This window comes from Cavia porcellus, unplaced genomic scaffold, assembly GCF_034190915.1.
Source record: "Cavia porcellus strain 051 isolate PalLab524CR breed Dunkin Hartley unplaced genomic scaffold, mCavPor4.1 scaffold_7, whole genome shotgun sequence".
Taxonomy (NCBI): domain Eukaryota; kingdom Metazoa; phylum Chordata; class Mammalia; order Rodentia; family Caviidae; genus Cavia; species Cavia porcellus.
In genome coordinates this window covers 6,072,288-6,090,051 of record NW_026947490.1, presented here as the reverse complement: position 1 = coordinate 6,090,051, position 17,764 = coordinate 6,072,288, and the positions used below count along the sequence as shown (strand labels likewise).

Here is a 17,764-nt window from a genome sequence, read left to right as displayed (position 1 = left end):
GAGTCTTTGGGGACCTTGGGGACTTCAGCAGCTTACCTCAAAGTCAGAGCTGTAGAAGAACTGGTAGAAGCCCGGCACCTTGTCCATGTTCAGGTAATCGTGTGACAGCAGGAACTTGCTGATCTTCCAGTACATGTGCTCCTCTGAGGATACAGGACAGTCACTGACTGGGTGCCTACAGGATGCCCGGGCTGGCAGCTTGTGCACTGGCCATAAACCCCTGTGCATGTGCAGCTTTGGCATCCTGAGCCAGGGTGCAAGTGAGAAGACAATCAGACCTGCACCGGGGTTGACTGCTGGACACGACTGCATGGAGGACGGCACAGAGTGGACACCCCCACACCCAGCACAACCACCCACCTTCACCTCCCACAGGAAGGAGTTGTCCCAGTAAGGGAGGCTCAGCCACCTTGGGCCTTGGCTCTTGGAGGCAGAGGTGGACAGAGCTTCTTCCTGTTGTAGCTCCAAGCCCAGCCCAGGCTCACTGCTGCCTGCAATGCCACACCCAACGGAAGGGTAGATGCATCAGTTATTCCCAGGTGCCACACTGGACAGCAGCTGGGACCACAGACATCATGGTCTCTGCTGTGTTTCTCATAACACGCCCTTTTGTTTAGTGTCTGAATATTTATTTTCTTTCCTTCCTAAATGTCGTAAAAATTATATGGGAGCCAACAAGAATCAGATCTGAATTCTAACAGTAACAAACTAATCATGGAGCCTTGCACGTGAGATTAAACCTACTTTGAGGGTGGGAGTGGGGGACTTGTTGGTGGGCTGTTTCCTCAACCAAGATGTGACTACGAAAGACCAAAGGGCCCCGAGGTCCCCGATGCTACCAACATTCAATCACTTTCTCCAAATAACCCAAAAGCAAGGCCCCAGATAACTGCACGCCTCCTCTTCACACTGCCTCGGTAGAGCTGTCCCACCCTAGGGTGACAAGCTGCAGCCCTGTCCCGACACCCAGGGCTCCACAGGACACTCACTCCATATGCTTTAGCAAAGTGTGCTCCACTAAATTACGCCTTTTAAGCACAAATGAGTGTGACAGTGAGTGACCAGAGCATGTCACATCTCGGGAATGTGCAGTCAGTTACACCTGCACCAGTAAATCCTGAAAGTGGACTTGCTCGGCCTCAGTTTTCCAGTTTCTCCTTGGTCAGGTTGCACATCGAGGTACCTGGTTTCAGAATCTGCAGGGCCGCCTTGGCGATGAAGAGGGCCAGGGTGAAAGGAAGTCTCAGGTTTGGAGTCTGAATGCCGTTCCGGACGACATCCAACAAGTAAAGCAGCTACAAGTGGGGAGAGGAAAAATGAGTATTTTCAAAACTGCGACACCAGGCTGGGGATTTAGCTCATTGGCAAGTGCCTGCCTGGCAAGCACTAGGTCATGAGTTCAATCCCCGGTACCAAAACCAAAAGCGACCACTTTGGCTACTGTAGCTGGGCCACCGCTTTACAGGGGCCAACTCCTCCCATCCCAGAGACTGAGACAAGCTCAGAGCAGAGGACACCAAGCTTACTGCCAACCCAGGGACGCTTTTTGGGTCTTATTTTTCTTCTAGGAGGGAGACCTGTGCCCAGTGGCAGACGGATGCCTGGCACTATACCTGGAATCAGGGTCCACTCTCATTCCTCTACCTCCACCAGGCACAGCCACCTGCACCTCTGAGTTTAGGCCAAACCCTTTGTCTGCCCACAAGAAGAGTCTGGAAGGGGAGCCCACGTTGCCTCCCTGGCAGTGGAGGTCAGAGGCAACCTTCTGTGTCCCTTGCCAAGGGGAACAGCCTCATCTCCCAGCAACACACCAGCTCCTCATCCCTCGACCTTCTCCCACCAGGCTGGCTCACCCCAGGGCACTGCCCTCATCCTACTCACCTGGGACTGCTCCCGGAAACGAGCCCCCTCCAGGTGTGAGTAGAAGGCTGCCAGGACAGAGTAGGCTGCCGCTCGCATCTGGGGGTCGTAGCTGCTGAGGGCCGCAACAGTAAGGCCCAGAGCATTAGAATCCAAGAACTTTCGACAGTCCACCACACATTCTACCAGAAGTAAAGCATACCGTTAAACACACAGTAAGATTTCACGGCTCCTCTGCAGCTTGGGGCATTCTGTTTTCTTCCGCACCCTACCAACAGCAGCTACCAGTGCTAGACACAAGGAAGCAAGTCTCTCTGGGTGCCCCAGCTGCTGCTGAGGCCGGACAGAGACTCTCTCTCCTTCCCCAGCAATCATTACGATTCCTTCAGTTTCTACGGCACTAGGGTTATTCATTATTTCTCACCAACATGCAACAAGCTAGACGGAGGCCCACTACTGAGATCTCCACAGCCAGAAGCGTGGGGACACAGCTGGGAGTCAGTAGAGAAATGGGCAGCCAGTTTCTACCCTGCCCGGGCTGTTGGCCTGCTGCCTCTGGAATCCTGTGCCCAAGCACCACAGAGGAAAACTCAGGACAGAGTGTGAGCTGAGAAACGCAGCCACTGCACAGCAGGCAGACCTGTCCTGTAATTTCACAAAAAGATTTACCCCCATCTACTGTGACCCTCATTCACGCTTCAAACAACAAGAATCTCTCAGAAGAGTGGCTCACCGAGCTTGAGCAAGAGCAACAGGGAAAAAGCCTGTGGCTGCTGCCCACTCGCCACGGTGAGGCCTCAAGATGCTCCTAACTGCCCCAGGAGAGAGCAAGACTGGGCGAGAAGCCAGGTACTGTTCTGATACTTGCAGGTAGGGGGAGCCAAACTTATCCAAAGGCTTTTTTTTGAGACAGGGTATTGCTTCGTAGTTCTGCCTGGCCTTGAACTGACTATGTAGCCCAGACTGGCATCAAACTCATGGCAATCCATGCATTTGCTTCAGTCTTCTGAATGCTGGGGATATAAGCTTGTGCCACAACGCCCAGCACCACCATTTAAGGGGATTGTTTTCACTCATAAAATGTGGAACATTTCAATTCCTCTTTCATAAGAATTTAGTTCCACTAAATTCTTTCATAAAAATTTAGTTTCACTAAATTCTTTCATAAGAATTTAGTTCCACTGTGAGGATTCTTAATGGAAATATTGCAGACAGAAGGAAAATGACAGTAAAGAGAAATCTTGATATATTAGATGTGGTCAAATAAACATAGTAAATATGAAAATTTTTTAAAAATTTGGCATAGTAAAAGACCCGTTGCCATGAACTCCTCTTTTGCAAGTATTTTTATGAGGTATGACCAAAAATCCCATGAATGTGCTGCTGAGTGCTATCCAGTGGGAAAGCAGGCTTGTAGGAACATTATACTGCATCTTCATCCACCTGATGGACTAGATCTGGCACGATGTGACTTCTGGCTCGTCCCCAAAGTCAAAGTGACCATAAAAGGATCACATTTTAGGATACTGTGGCAGCTAAGACAGTGCAACTAAAGACATTAACAAAAGAGAACTCCAGAACTGTCTCAGAGAGTGGCAAGAACCACGGGATAAGTGTGTTTGAATCAAAGGCAAATATTTTGAGAGAGATTAATGGCAATGCATCATTTACTGAAGTAAAACAAGACCAAAAACCCCCACTCACTGTATTTTTTTTTTTTTGGTCTTTTTCCTTTTTATTGGTACCAGGGATCGAACTCATGACTGCCTGCTTGCAAGGCAGGCGCTTATGCCGCTGAGCTAAATCCCCAGCCCCATCACTGTATTTTTGATCACACCACATACACAAAGGAGTGGAGAGAACAAGAAATGCCCACTATATGGTAACTATGAAATACTTAAATTTCTTTAAAAATCTGAAGTAAAAATTGCAAGGTTTTATGGGTACTGAAGTACAACATATGATAAGAACAACACAAAAGCCAGGAAGAAAGAGATATATCTATACTTTGGAGGCATCCTTACTCTGTGCACAAAGTAAAATCATCTCACTGGAAGGGAAACTGCGATACATTGAAGATATATGGTATAAAACCTAAAACAACCATTTAACAAGCACATACACATACACACACAGAGGTGGCTAAAACAAAAACAGCACAAGAAGATAAAATGGAGTCAGATCAATAATCACATTAAGTGTAAGTGGTATATATAATACTCCAATTAAACAGCAAAGACACTAAAGAAAAAAAAAGAGGCAGGGATGATCCATCATATTAGATAAAAAGCAGATTTCAACTATATGTTGCCTTCCAGAAGTCCATTTTTAATATCAAGACAGATTAAAAGAAGAATCAACTTATGGATTGAATTTTCTTATAAGCAATTTTTTTTTGGATAGGAAAAAAAAAAAAGAGTCCAAAAGCTTTAAAAGTTTTTTTGGTACGATTATGTTATTTTGGAAAAGAGATGTGTTTACTTTTCATTTATTTACTTTCTGAGACAAAGTTTCACTGTGTAGTGCAGGTTGGCCTTGAGTTCACTATGTAGCCCAGCCTGGCCTCAGACTCACAATGATCCTCCTGCCTCGGCCTCCTGAATGCTGGGAATACAAGCATGTACCAGTATAACTGGCAAATGTGTTTAAAAGACACACACATACCTACATAACAAGTGCACATAAATAGAATATATTTGAGAGAGGGAACAGTCTAAACACTTAATATTACACTCACTGAAAGGAGCCAGTACTTAACTGGATGGTGTATTTTTAGTAATCAATGACATTCTAAAACAACTGAATTTTCCATGATTACAAGGAAAATTTAATTTCATGTTTCAAGCCTGATACTCTACGGAAGTCCTGGCTCTGCAACATTTATGCAAAGGAGCTGCCCTTGGCATGCTGAAAATATAATGGGCTATTTAAAACTCACATTCTCTCTGTTTTAAGAACCTCACGTATAGCAATTTGGCTTCCAGAACAGACCTTCTGGTCCAAATGGCTCGAGCAGGACAATTATAAAGGATTAAAATCAAAGTGCCCCGCTTTGAGTGGGTTTTCACACAGTGCCCATTGCTCCTGTGGCACCAGAAGCCTTTCTCCAGCCTCTTCTCAACAACATCAGATGAGAACTGCCAGGCAGGTCTCTTCTGAGTGAGAAGTGCCACCGGGCCAGAGCAGTGAGGCTCAGGAAACAACAAGTGGCCCTTTCCTTATGGCAATGTGAAGTATGAGCTGCAGATCACAGCCCTATCCCACTGAGGATAAAAATCTGCTGTGGAAAAAGCATTTATCACTGTCACTGCTAACAGCCAAGGCTGGTCCCGTTTCTTGGCCAAGGACTCCAAGAAGGGAAGCAGTAAGGTTAGGAAAACAGGACCCCACTTTCAGCAAAGGTTGAAAATGGAGAGGGAGGCGTGGTTCCTGAGGGGAGCGCACACACAGACTAATGCCTGCCTGTGGGGACTGCAGCAAAGTTAGCGACCCCTGGGCCGGCCAAGAGCGGAGGCTTCCCTGGGACCTTATGCTATACATAACTCAGGTGCACCTCACAAGGGCAGAGGGAAGCTGGCTAGCAGAGAATGCATCGTGTATGACACTTCCCCGGGAAGCTCAAACAAACAACGCTGCCCACACCACGGCTGAGAGGCATCAACCACGTTCTGTTTCTCAAGAAGCTGGCCCCGAAACTCCCCCTGGGTAAGCACAATCTGAGCACCGTAATTTACTTCCGTGCACTAGCCATTATCGTCCCATGAGCTGATGTGCTGCTTTTCAGGGGTTGGTGTGCTGTGCTTAGAACACCACAGTCCCGCTTTTCGCTCAGGACAAGACGTCACGAGGAACACCCACGCACCCTGCGTGTGGTGGGTTTTGGTACATCTCTTGCACTTTTCTTTCCACTTCTATGGTTCCTGAAATGTTCTACTTCAATGTAAATTTTTGGTGTCATCAGTGTTCTGAGCTACCCAAAACACACACACACACAATCCACAAAAAAGCCCTGTAAGAGACGAGGATAGTTGTCCCTTACATTTAAAACAAAACCCAAAACCAAAAAACCTTTCTTGTACCAATAAAACTTAAAATAGGCCATTCTGGGAGATTTAAAGGAAAGGGGAACAGTGACGATATAATCCTCTGATTTAAGAAATCATTTTCCAGTCACCTCTCATCACAAAAAGCTTCCTAGGCTCTGTCCCTGACCCACAAGAAAAAGCACAGTATTCAAGAGTTTGTGGAAAATATCCCCCCATTTTACTATTAAACATTTTCCAAGCCACTGCCTCTGTCTTCTGAAAGCGTCATTGTGAGACAGAGGAAGAGACTCAATGGCTTGTTAGCGTTCACCCAAGTATAATGACCAGCAACGTCACAGTGTATTTTTAGACCATGGAAAATCTATTTTCACGTTTGACGAAGAACAGATTGGGCCAGCACTGCCAAGGCCCAGGGAGTCAGCAGGGCTGGACCCATGGTCACCAGGGAGTTAAGGAGCCAGGCTATGATCACCCCAGCTGACCTGTATACAAAAGGTTTCTACTCTCTTTCTGATAAAACCCAACTTCAGCCACAGAGCATCCAGGGAGCCCCCGGTGGCACAAGGGCCACTGACAGGGAGGTCTCTGCGGAAAGCCAGCCCTCTTTGATCCTTCTAAAAGGACACAAAGGGCAGTGGCAGAAGTTCAGCAAGTTTGCTCACAGGCAGGGAGACTGCTGTAGAAAAAGAAAATGTCAAGCTTAACACAGGGAAAAAGAGGACAAGCAGTGGACGTGAACGCTCTCGTCCACCTAATCACACAGTCTGTGCGCCCCATGCTGAGAAGCCCTCCCATATCACTCTGGCTGTGCCCACTGTCACAGATGCCAAACCTGCCACACTGATGACTCCGAGAGCCCTTTCTCACAGGCCTGGCTGGGCTCAGGCCTGTGAAAGCAAGGCAGACGCGAGGACAGGCGTGGTGATATGCCTTCCTCCAGTGAGGATGCCATGGCCAGAGGCAGGGGGAGGAAGAGAGTTCACCATGAACTCTTAGAACCGCCTAAATTGTTAGCAAATGCTAAAACCAGTTAAATTAGATTGTCAGTTCTGCTAAAATAGACAGGCATACTTTCCCCTATTTTTCCTATTAAGTATAACTAAAGAGTATTTGTGGGGAGGGGTGTTGAGGCAGGGTCTCACTACGTAGTTGAGGCTGGCCTTGAACTCACTATGTCGTCCAGGCTGCTTCACAGCAATCTCACTTAGATCCTCCTGCCTCTGCCTCCCACTGAGGATTATAGGGGTGCACCACCATGCCTGGCACAACTAAGGGTCTTGAACCTTATATTTAAAATAAACACGAGATAACTGAGAGGGAGAAAGCAGAACAGCTCAAGACCTCAAGACCCAGAAAAGGGTGAGGAGGGGAGTCCCTGGACTGTCCTGTTGCCTCCTGTATTCCAGAGTCAGAGCTGAAGAAGCCACTGACTTAGAGACACCAACAGGCACAGACCCCAGAACCTGCGTTCAACCAAGACTGGAAAGGGCCAGTCTAGCAAGACAGAAATCCTTCAGATGGCCACACTGTCACTGCAGGCCCTCTCGCCCCAGCCAAAGTGGACAGGACACCAAGATCCTGCCAGGCTGCAAGGAAGAGGTTCATTCACTGGGAGATGACTCGCACCCCACTGCACATTGACAGCACCCTGTGGCTCCCCATTAGGTCAGAAGAAGCCCAGGGGCCAGCAAGGTGCCCAGCACCTGGCATCCATTACAGCCACCTCGACCTTCCCCAGGGCCTTTTTAACAGGTGGGGCCCCAGCAACTAGACAGCCCAAGTGGAGTAGGCCTGGCCCTCAACCCCACAGCTCACCCAGAAGCCAGCATGGACCACTGACTTACAAGCAAGAACCAAATTTTTAGTGTAACTTTCGCTCTGTGAAAAGACAAGCTACAGACAGAATATGACCTTTCTATCCTTCCAGGGATTAGTCCTATCTCTGAATACATGACAAATCCTGTAAAATACAGACTCTCACTAGGAAAAACCCCAACACACATTTCACCTAAAAGGGACTGTCTTTTTTCACATGGAACGATCAATTTGGCCTTGCTAATACGTGTACGGTTTGCCCCTGCTTACTTAGTTTCACTTCCCGAGATTTCAGGCACCTGCCATCAGCTGACTTTTAAACACAGCATTCCAGAAGTAAACCATGCCTGGGTTAGACGGTCTGCTGTTATGCCATTCATGAACCGCTGAGCGTCAGGCCCAGGCAGCGAGTCATCCTCCCAGTCAGGGTTCCTGCTCCTCTTAGTAAACGGTGTGTCCATCAGACCCGCTGTCTGGGATCACAGTGCCTGTGTTCACACCCTAACAGGAAGGTCCCAAAGTGTGGGACAGTGAGGCCCGCACATGTCAGAGTGAAGCCACACAGTGCTACCGTTGGGTGAAAGAGTTTTGCCTATATGTTGACTAACTATGGGAAGCCACTGTTCCCTCCGAGGTCTGGGCAAAAGGGACACAGGGCTCAGCTCTAGCTGTTGCTTCAGGGACTCCCTTATGGTCTCAGAACGAGTTCCTTGGGTGAGAGAGGTCTGAGGCACACATACACGTTCTCACTCTGTCTCTCATCCAGAGCCACCCGCCCCTGGAAGCTGGACAAAAAGCCTTTTCTAAATTTACTTTAAGCAAGAAAAAGCTGACTTCGGCAGACTTGGACTTGTCCCCAAGTACAGACTCTTGTTCCCATTCGTATCTGCCCACTGCCCACTAACGTTCCCAACGCAGTCCTCTCTAGGAGCTAGGAAGACCTCAGGGACAGACGGACACTATGTCTAGGTAAGATTTTAAGACTGGGGATTTTTTTTTAAATTGTTATATATTCAAATCATAACAAAACTGCTGTATATTCAAAACATGAACCCAGACTTTGCTGACAATCACTGGGATAAAAAGGCAAGGAGAAACTGAAGATCCTGAAGGAACACGTTTCAAGATCCAAATCCTACTCTGGGTGTCACGGAGACAATCCCCATGTCTCCTGCCCAGAATCCCCAGCAACGCACCCGACTCTAGGAGGGAGGCAGTGCTTACCTGGCCTGGTCAGTTCCACAAAGAGAGGAAGGAGAAAGCAGGGGTCATACAGGCCTCTGGGATCCACTCTCATGCTCTTGTCTTTAAACATCGCCTCCTGCAATATCCAAAACCAACAAAAACGTGCAGTTCAACTTCATGAATGCAAAGCAGACAAATGTGAATCCACTACGGTTGGAGCTCAAATTATTTTCACTATTTAAGAGCATAAGGCAAAAGGAGCTCTACGCCAGGCGTGGTGATGTGGAGGCTGAGATAGGAGGATCAAAAGTTTTTGTCTAGCCTGGGCAGCTTAGTGACTTCATGAGACCCTGTCTCAAAATGATAAGTAAGAAAGGGCCAGAGGCATAGCTCAGTGTGAGGGCCGTAGGGAGAAATTGGCTCCATGAAAAGTGCTTACACATGAAAATACAATCTTTGGGGTTTTCTTAAAATGAGCCTTTTTAGGGGAGGAAGGAAGGAAGGAGTAATAAGTAAGAGGGAGTTACAACAGTGGCTGAAGCTGGGGGCTGGGACACGGTACACTCTGTACCTCTGCATGGGGCTGGAATTCTACTTCATAAAAAGGAAACAGGACGTCCAAACCCCAGGAGCAGACGTGCCTGGGTAGTAGGGGGCAGGGCAGCCGCCGCCTCACCTCGGAGGGCAGCAGCCTGCGGTTCTGGGGGAAGTGCAGAATGGTCTGTAGCATGCGGTCTCGGTCCAGCAGGCAGAGGATGTCGGCGACACTCGGCTGCTGCCACAGGGACTTGCCGAGGCTCCGGCACGTCTTGTGATGCTCCACGGCCGCCGGGCCCCACAGCAGCACCCTAGAGCCGAAGAGGCAGACAGACTGGTCCCAGGGTCCCAGAATCGGTGAGGAGAACAATGGTGACAGCCACAACAGTAGTGTGAGGAGCTGCCGCCTCACACAGCCACTGCTCTGGGCTAGCACCTGTGTCCAACACCCCATGGCGTCTCAGCTCCCGAGGTGGGCAGTGGTGAGATGCTGAGGTGCAGGATGAGCCTGCACTGTTCTAAGTCCTTTAGTACATTATTAGTCCACCTGGAGGATTCTTCCTAACCTCTTATGTGAAGTGGGGAGAGAGGCACAGCAACAATTAGACAGTCTCATAGCTGGTCACCAGCCAAGCAGGCAAGAGAGAGGACCAGGATCTGAACCCGGGGAGTCGAGCTCCAGAGTCCGTGCTGGACTAGATGCAGAATCATCACCTCTTTCCAACCTCAGGCTACTACCCATGAACCAAGTGACCCAGCACACCCACCTCAAGAACCTACCATGTGTATGCCACACAGTACCCAGCAGCTAGAGACCGACTCGGCCTCTCCCCTCCCCATTCCTCTCCTTCCTAGCCGCCCACCTCACCCCTGTCAGGATGACCCCCAGAGCCCACTCGGAGGGGCCCATGTCCCCACTCGGACTCATGCACCTGCCTTCTGCCACTTATTAAACACTTCAAACAGGATTCTTCTAAATTGAGACTCATTTCTGTGCAATAAATGATAGATATCAAAGTTAAAGAGTAAAGAATCGTTCTTTAGGGAGGTGCCTGCTGCTGTGGGGGATGCTTGTTACCCAGGCAGGGCTCCCGTGTTCAGGCCGGCCCCGCCTACAGGTACTTCGTGAAGGTCATCAGGAGACTCTCTGAGAAACACGTGAGCTCCACATCCTCCTCGGGGAGCTGCATGAGGCTCGTTATGTGAGCAGTGCCAACCTGTTCACTCCCTGCAAGCTCCTGCAGCTTTCTCTGCTCTCTGAGGGCATCTGATGCCCCTGGTGCTCCCCTCTTTCTGCCAGCAGACAGGGCCTGTCCTGATCCACCAAAGAAACAGCTGACAGAGCAGTGACCCCATGCAATAGGATGGAGAAGCCAGTGCAGAAGGAAGAACAATACCTACCCAATACCTGGCCGTTCTTTCCTCAGTACCGGATCCTGAACCCAGGGTCTTTGAGCTAAACTAAATCCCCATCCCTTATTTCATTTCCAGCCAGTGTCCCACTAAGTCATGAAGTATTTCAGGCTGGCATCAACCTCGTGACCTTCCTGCTACAGCCTCCAGAGTGCTGGGATCACAGTCTATTTTTCCTGTCCTACCATTCTTAAATGATAGAAAATGTTTTTATTTCTTTTTTTTCTTCCTTTCCTCTGGGCTAATTCAGCCTTTAGCTTTTAACAAGGTGCTCTCTAAAAGGAAAATATTTTCTTTTCCCTGCAGAGCTCTCCTGGACTCTCTATCTTGGCCTGTTTAGCTTACTTCCTATCTGAACACACAAGGTCTGTCTTTATGTGTGTCTTGGGCAGACAGGAGGGTGCTGGTTCCAAATGATGAGGAGAAAAGAAGAATTCAAGGAACAAAGAGCCCAACAATGCTTCCTATCAAGTGTGAGCTGGGTTGCTTCCTGCTTGGCCCTGGTGCTTGCAGAGATGAAGCAGGGTCCCAAGGGAGAAGCATGACGCCCAGCCCCTTAAGACAGCACCGTGCAGAACAAGGACATGGCAACAAGCCTGCTACAGCCCAGGACACACAGAGGAAGAACGACCGACAGGAGAGAACAGAGACAGGGACACACCGAAAGTCAATTGATTTTATGTTCAGGCTTCCTCTCTCTTCTCCCCCAAGCCCTTTACCCTGTCACTCCCTTTAAAGTGAAGAGAGAAAGGTACTCAGAAAATTCAGTGACACAATATCTCCCAGCCAGGAGTGACCTGCCCCAGGTCTTCCAGAGACAGGCACCCATCAGCCAGCAGGCACAGGCAGTCCAGCAGACATGCCTCTCAGTGCTGGCGAGGAAACTCCCCAGAGCAGCTACCTTGGGGCTATGAATGAGCTAGGCGACCTCTGCCTGTCTCCCTTGCCATGAGAAAAATCTGGAGTCCGGAGCTCACCGCACAGAGTGGGGAGGACACATCAGAAGGGCTGATGCCCTCCCTGCCTACCAGTCCCCGCCCACCTGTAGCACCAACCCTCACCGGAAGTTGATGAGGCTCAGCTTGTTCTGTTCATACGCCTGGAGGAGAAGTAAGATCTTCTGGTCTGGAAGTCCAAAGACGGTCACGTTAGGGGGTTGAGCCTGACACGTGAGGGGTGCTCTCCGGCAGTCGTCGGCCTCACACCGCATCCCGCCACACACTCAGCCCTCCTGACTCACCCAGGGTGCTGAGGGTGGCGCCATAGGCCCCAAGCAGCACTGCGAAGTGGCTGCTCTCGCAGACAGAGGGGCACATCCTCACCACCATCGCCATCAGGTCCACCAGGGCTTCTGCAAGAGACGACACCGAATTAGCAGTACCCCAGGCGACGGACATTCAGGGTACAGTGAGGGCAGGGAATGCTCACATGCTGGAAATATCCCTCCCTCATCAGTGCGGTCTTGGGGCCACCACCTAGTTCTTTTTTTGTTCCTAAATATTTTTAACATAAACACATGAACAATCACTGTGTCTCTATGACTTTGACAAAACAGAAGCTGAGTCTGCTCATGCCCTCTCCCAAATTTTAAGCCACTTAGGATTTTTAAATTTAAGTATTTCTCTCATGATTATGCTATCAAAATCCTTACTGCTTCTACTCCCAGGTGAACAGAGGGCAGAGCCCTTTGTACCTTCTCTAGTATCCATGGCAGTAATTTGAGCAGGGGTCATCTTCCACCCAACAGCTGGACAGACCCTGACCTGGTGTGATCTCTGTTGGTCTGGGGGTATTGACTGTCTCTATATACAGTCTGTGTCTTCAAAGGGACAGCGACCTGCAGACCATCTTCCCTGACATCCTCTGCAGCCTGGATCATCCTTGGGATTCTGAGAAGTAGGGTAGACGCTCCCTGAATCGGGGACTGAGACACTGTGGCCTTTGGAAGTGACCCAGAGCAGAGGACTGCCAACAGCCAAGTTCCACTCCTTTTTCCTTCATCAGTTTCAATCACTCTGCTAGGAAAATCTGTGCGACTCATCAATTCCTCTCTGGTCAGATCCCTGCGCTTGTTTTCCTCAGCCTGCTAACCCCGTCTAACTACGGGACTACAGTCCCAGAATCTGACAGGTGAGAAGAGCCCCGACAAGATTGCCACGAGTGGGGCAAGGCCTTGAAAACAGGTCTGTGGTGCTGCGTGAAGGCACAGGCATGTCTCCTGCCCCTGGGCCTGACAGAAAGGGGAGTTTTGCCAGTGCTTGCTTAGCTCTGAAACCAGGGGATAGAGCTGAACTGGGCAGGGGAAGGTGAACGAGGGTGGGGGAGGACTCACCTTTGACGTCACTGTCTGGGGTCTCCTCTCCCTCAGCTGTCAGCAGGCTGGGCAGGAACAGGGAGTGCTGAGTGAGCATCATGTGGATGGTGCGCAGCTGCACAAGCCTGGGGTGCACGGAGCTCTCTGGGCCATATAGGAGCTGCACAGCAGCATGCAGGGTTTCTAGAAAGATGTGGTTCTGATACCGAGACCTGAGAGGAGGCAAGAGCCACAGGGATGGAGTTTCACAAAGGGGAGGTTATTTTATAGGACACAAAAAGACAACTGTTTATTCTCCTCAGATTTTTCTCAAGGAAATATGCAAATAGCACAAAGCCGAGACTCTCACAGCGGACATCCACTATTCACACACCTACCGTCTGGCTCTGCCCACTGCCCTGTCTACCCTGCTCCTATCTGTGCACTGTCCCACAGAGCGCTCCTAGCAATGATGGTGACATGCGCTGAGAACTTTGTCTTCAGGCGATTTTGTCACTGTACCAACACCAGAATGTCCTTACAAAAGCTCGGACAACCTAGGTGGCACACAACTGCATTTTGTTTCTGACACAAACAGTGAATGAACCTCTTTTCCAGTTGAAACATGAGAGAGTTTGACAGTAGAACCTGAGCAGAGACCCTGCCACGTCGGCCTGTTTCCCTCCGGCCACTCAGAATTCCCACCGAAGGGCTTTGAAGCCACATCTTACAGACCTTCACGGTCCACTAACACAAAGGAAGCGCTGTGCTCTAAAATAAAGCTTTTAGTTCTACGTAATTTTAAGAATCCACATAAAGTGAACATCCTGCAAACATCAATCAACCAAGGCAGAAAAATGTACCCATTCTATGATGATCCTTTATTGCTCTTGCTCACTTCTTTCTCTCTCCTCTGCTCAGGATATTCTCTGACAAAGTGCACAACCACACAGATGAAAACTACAGGCTCAGTAGGACACCATTTTATGACTATGACACTGCCAGAAGTGAATTGAGTCTGATTCCATCTACGACCAGGGAGGATGCAAGGCCAAAGGAACTCTTGCACACTCCAGGGACTCTGAAGGTGTGCCCACACAAGAAGCCAGTAACCCCATCTCACACCAACACTGCCTCCTGGGCATCCAGAGACATGGGACAGTCACCCCAAGACTACAAGCAAGAGATGCAGAGAAGCAGCCCACCCACTTTTAATTGAGGACTGGACAGGTAAACTGGTGCAGACTCCAAAGACAGAATGATACAGAGAAAAAATGAATTAATTTGCATGTATCAATGTGGATAAATCAGAAACTTCTGAGTAAAATCAAGGACATACAAGGAATGTCATGCCTGTGTACAACTTTAAGCACACTAAGTAATACTGTTGAAGCACACACTGACATATAAAGTATGAAATACAAAATGCACAGGCCCGAGACAAAGGATAGACTCCAGAGGTGGCGATCTGCAGTTGGGGAGAGATAAAAAACAATTCAAACAAATATGGAAAACAGTCAACATTTATCAAATCTGTTCTGTTATTCTTTGCACATTTCTGTATTTTTAAAATATCCTATTTTTTTTTTGTCTTTTTCATTTTTATCAGTACCGGGGATCGAATTCATGACTGCCTGCTTGCAAGGCAGACGCTTATGCCGCTGAGCTAAACCTCCAGCCCCTAAATATCGTATTCTTTAAAAAGCTGCTCCTCTCTTCAACATGAGAAGCACCCTGGGCATCACTAGGCAAATCACTTAACACATCCGACAGTCCTCATCTTCCGCCTCAAACCTGACGCAAAACCCTGCTCCACTATGTGGGTCACAGTGGTCACAAGCTACAAAGGGGCTGTGCACGAGCACTGACTTTCGCATCAGCAAAATAAAATCTACTTACTTGAGTCCAGTCTTCATGAATTTCTGCCAATCACCAGGATCAATGTCTTTAAGTGCACGCTAAGAATAAAGCAAGAAGACATTTTAAAAATATCGAAAGGCACCAGCTGTACAGCTTCAGGAAGGAACCCGCCTATCTTGGTTTGGTTCTCCTGAGACACTTGGCCCACAGCTTAGAAACAGAGCTCCCCCCACCACTGGGCTCCAGGCTCCAGCAGCTCCTGTCTGTGATGCTGCCCAGCAGCTCCTGTGTAGCATGAGAGCAGCATCTCATTCCTAATGAGCATGAGACAGCTCAACCTTACGGGGGACAGATTAACCTTAAAACAAAAACTAAAATGTAGATAATGAAATTGAAGTTAGAGCCACTCAGGAAATAAGAAACATAGCCAGCAGGGCATAGTGGTGCACAACTATAATCCCTGCACTTGGGAACACAGAGGCAGGAGGGATCAAAAGTTCAGGTCCTGCCTGGACAACTTAATGAGCTCCTGAATCAGGACAACATATTAAAAACAGGGCTGGGGGGCTGGAGGTTTAGCCCAGCAGCATAAGCGCCTGCCTTGGAAGCAGGCAGTCGTGAATTCGATCCCCGGTACCGATAAAAAGGAAAAAGACAAAAAAAAAAAAAAAAAAAAAAAAAACCAGGGCCGGAGATGATGCAGTTCAAAGGTAGAATGCCAGTGGTTTTCATTGGCATTACTACAAAAGAAAGAAAAGAAGGAGGAAGTTAGCCAATAACCTGCAACTGCACATAGTGTTTTGGCATGTGGGTATTTCTTTTTTTAACTTTAAAAATGTTGGTTATTTCTGCCAGTAGCTCTGACAGTTTATTAGGATAGCTGTGCTCACCAAATGGGTAAGAGGACATTTCCCGATCAGTCCTGCTATATTTTCCTTTGTTTTCAGATAGCACCAATGGATCTACAAATCAGTCTGCTACAAACTGGCCAATGAAACCACCCCTGCTTAGCCCACAGGTTACAGAAACAATCGAGGGACTGGTACTAGGGCAAAGATCAGCTCAGGATAGCATGTGCCTCTACCAGGTCATCATGCATTGACACCTCACTGCCAGGCATTGCAAGGAAAACCCCAGGTGCAGCCGGCTCCTATTCACACATTCTTAATGCCCAGTAAGCCTCCTTTCAGGAATTCTCCTGGAGGTAACTGGTCGTGGGCAAAGATGAGCCACACATTACTTATCACAGCACTCTTTATAAGAGCAAGAAGCCAGAGAGCCACCCCTGGGCCAGTGATACACGTTCATCTCCTTAGGAGACCACGGCATAACTATCAATTCAACAAGTATCCAGTCACTGGTGTCAGGATAAAAAAAAAAATCTCAAAATTCAGTATTATGTTAAAAGCAAAAGAAAACAAATATCCAAAAAACCTAGCTACACACAGCTTGCATAACATGATCCCATTAGTTCATAAAATTACACTTGGCTTTATCCCTCTCTCACCTACACATACACAATACACAGCAAGATTCCTGGAAGCATATTTACCTCTCAACACAGATGGCTCCTATGTGATGAGAAATTTTTATTTGTGTTTTCTTCATTGTTTACATTTTTAATGCATATGTTTGTTAGCTTTGTAATTACAAAACTCTAATATTTCCAAATTTTCACAAACTTGGGAAGGGGAGGTCAAATTCAAACAGTGGAAGACCACTCAGCAACAAAAAGCAGTAATCTATTTATTCCTAAAACAGCTGAGTCAGGAGGGCATGGCTTAACTAGAAGAAACCACATGTACATGAAAGAGTATGTGGTACTGTGGAGTCTGTGGAGGGTCTAAAACAGGAACAACCACCTAATGGTGATAAAAATCAAAAGAGCAGCTGCCTCAGAGTGAAGGGGATTCTGGGAAAGCACAAGGAATTTTGAGATGAAAATCCTGGCCAAGAGGGTGGGGTATACAGGAACATGTACTATGTACTGATAGTTCAATACTGGCTTATAAAACTTAAAACCATTCAGCAGCACACAGCTTGGTCTATGATCTGCAAGTGTGTTTACTATATACTTGCTCGCTGCCTGGAGTTATTTTCCGAAGGATTACTTTAAAATCGTGGTTCAGAGATTAAACCTAAGTCACAGATTCTAGGAATATTAATGAACTTTTGCACCATGAAATGAGATGATTACATACTTAGGTAAACTTCAATTAATTATTTCTGTGCAAAAATACGTTTTGAAGGGGCTGGGGATTTAGCTCAGTGGCATAAGCGCCTGCCTTGAAGCAGGCAGTCATGAGTTCGATCTCCGGTACCGATAAAAAGGAAAAAGACCAAAAAAAAAAAAAAAAAAAAAGTTTTGAAGAGAGGACACTAAGAGAAAGGAATAATGGCTGAATATTTCTAAATTTTATAAAAATTATCAACTCACACATCAATTAGATCACTGAACCCGAATTGCAAACAATTTGAAAAAAAAAAGGGATTGGGGATTTAGCTCAGTGGCATAAGCGCCTGCCTTGCAAGCAGGCAGTCGTGAGTTTGGTCCCCAATACCGATAAAAAGGAAAAAAAACCAAAAAAAAAATGCACCAAGAGGCAACGTAACCAAATAGCTTTAAACCATGCTTAAAAAAATTCTTAGAGGGCCAAGTGTTTAGCTCAGTGGGGTAAGTGCCTACTTGGCAAATGCAAAGTTGTGAGTTTGAGCCTTGGTACCAAAAAAAAAAAAAATCTTAAGAGCCAGGGAT

The 17,764-nt window shown here is 47.7% G+C and overlaps 1 protein-coding gene across 1 annotated transcript in view; it reads right to left on the bottom strand.

Moving 5' to 3' along the window:
• Positions 1-17,764, bottom strand: part of Urb1 (URB1 ribosome biogenesis homolog) — a 63,485-nt gene that overhangs the window by 7,140 nt on the left and 38,581 nt on the right. The window contains exons 25-33 of the mRNA XM_003467273.5: positions 15,049-15,107; positions 13,189-13,382; positions 12,097-12,207; positions 11,918-11,981; positions 9,583-9,754; positions 8,946-9,042; positions 1,882-2,042; positions 1,184-1,295; positions 37-143 (exon numbers count right to left, since the gene is read on the bottom strand). Of these exons, the coding sequence (XP_003467321.1) occupies positions 37-143; positions 1,184-1,295; positions 1,882-2,042; positions 8,946-9,042; positions 9,583-9,754; positions 11,918-11,981; positions 12,097-12,207; positions 13,189-13,382; positions 15,049-15,107 (1,077 nt within the window). The remainder of the gene's footprint in view (positions 1-36; positions 144-1,183; positions 1,296-1,881; positions 2,043-8,945; positions 9,043-9,582; positions 9,755-11,917; positions 11,982-12,096; positions 12,208-13,188; positions 13,383-15,048; positions 15,108-17,764) is intronic.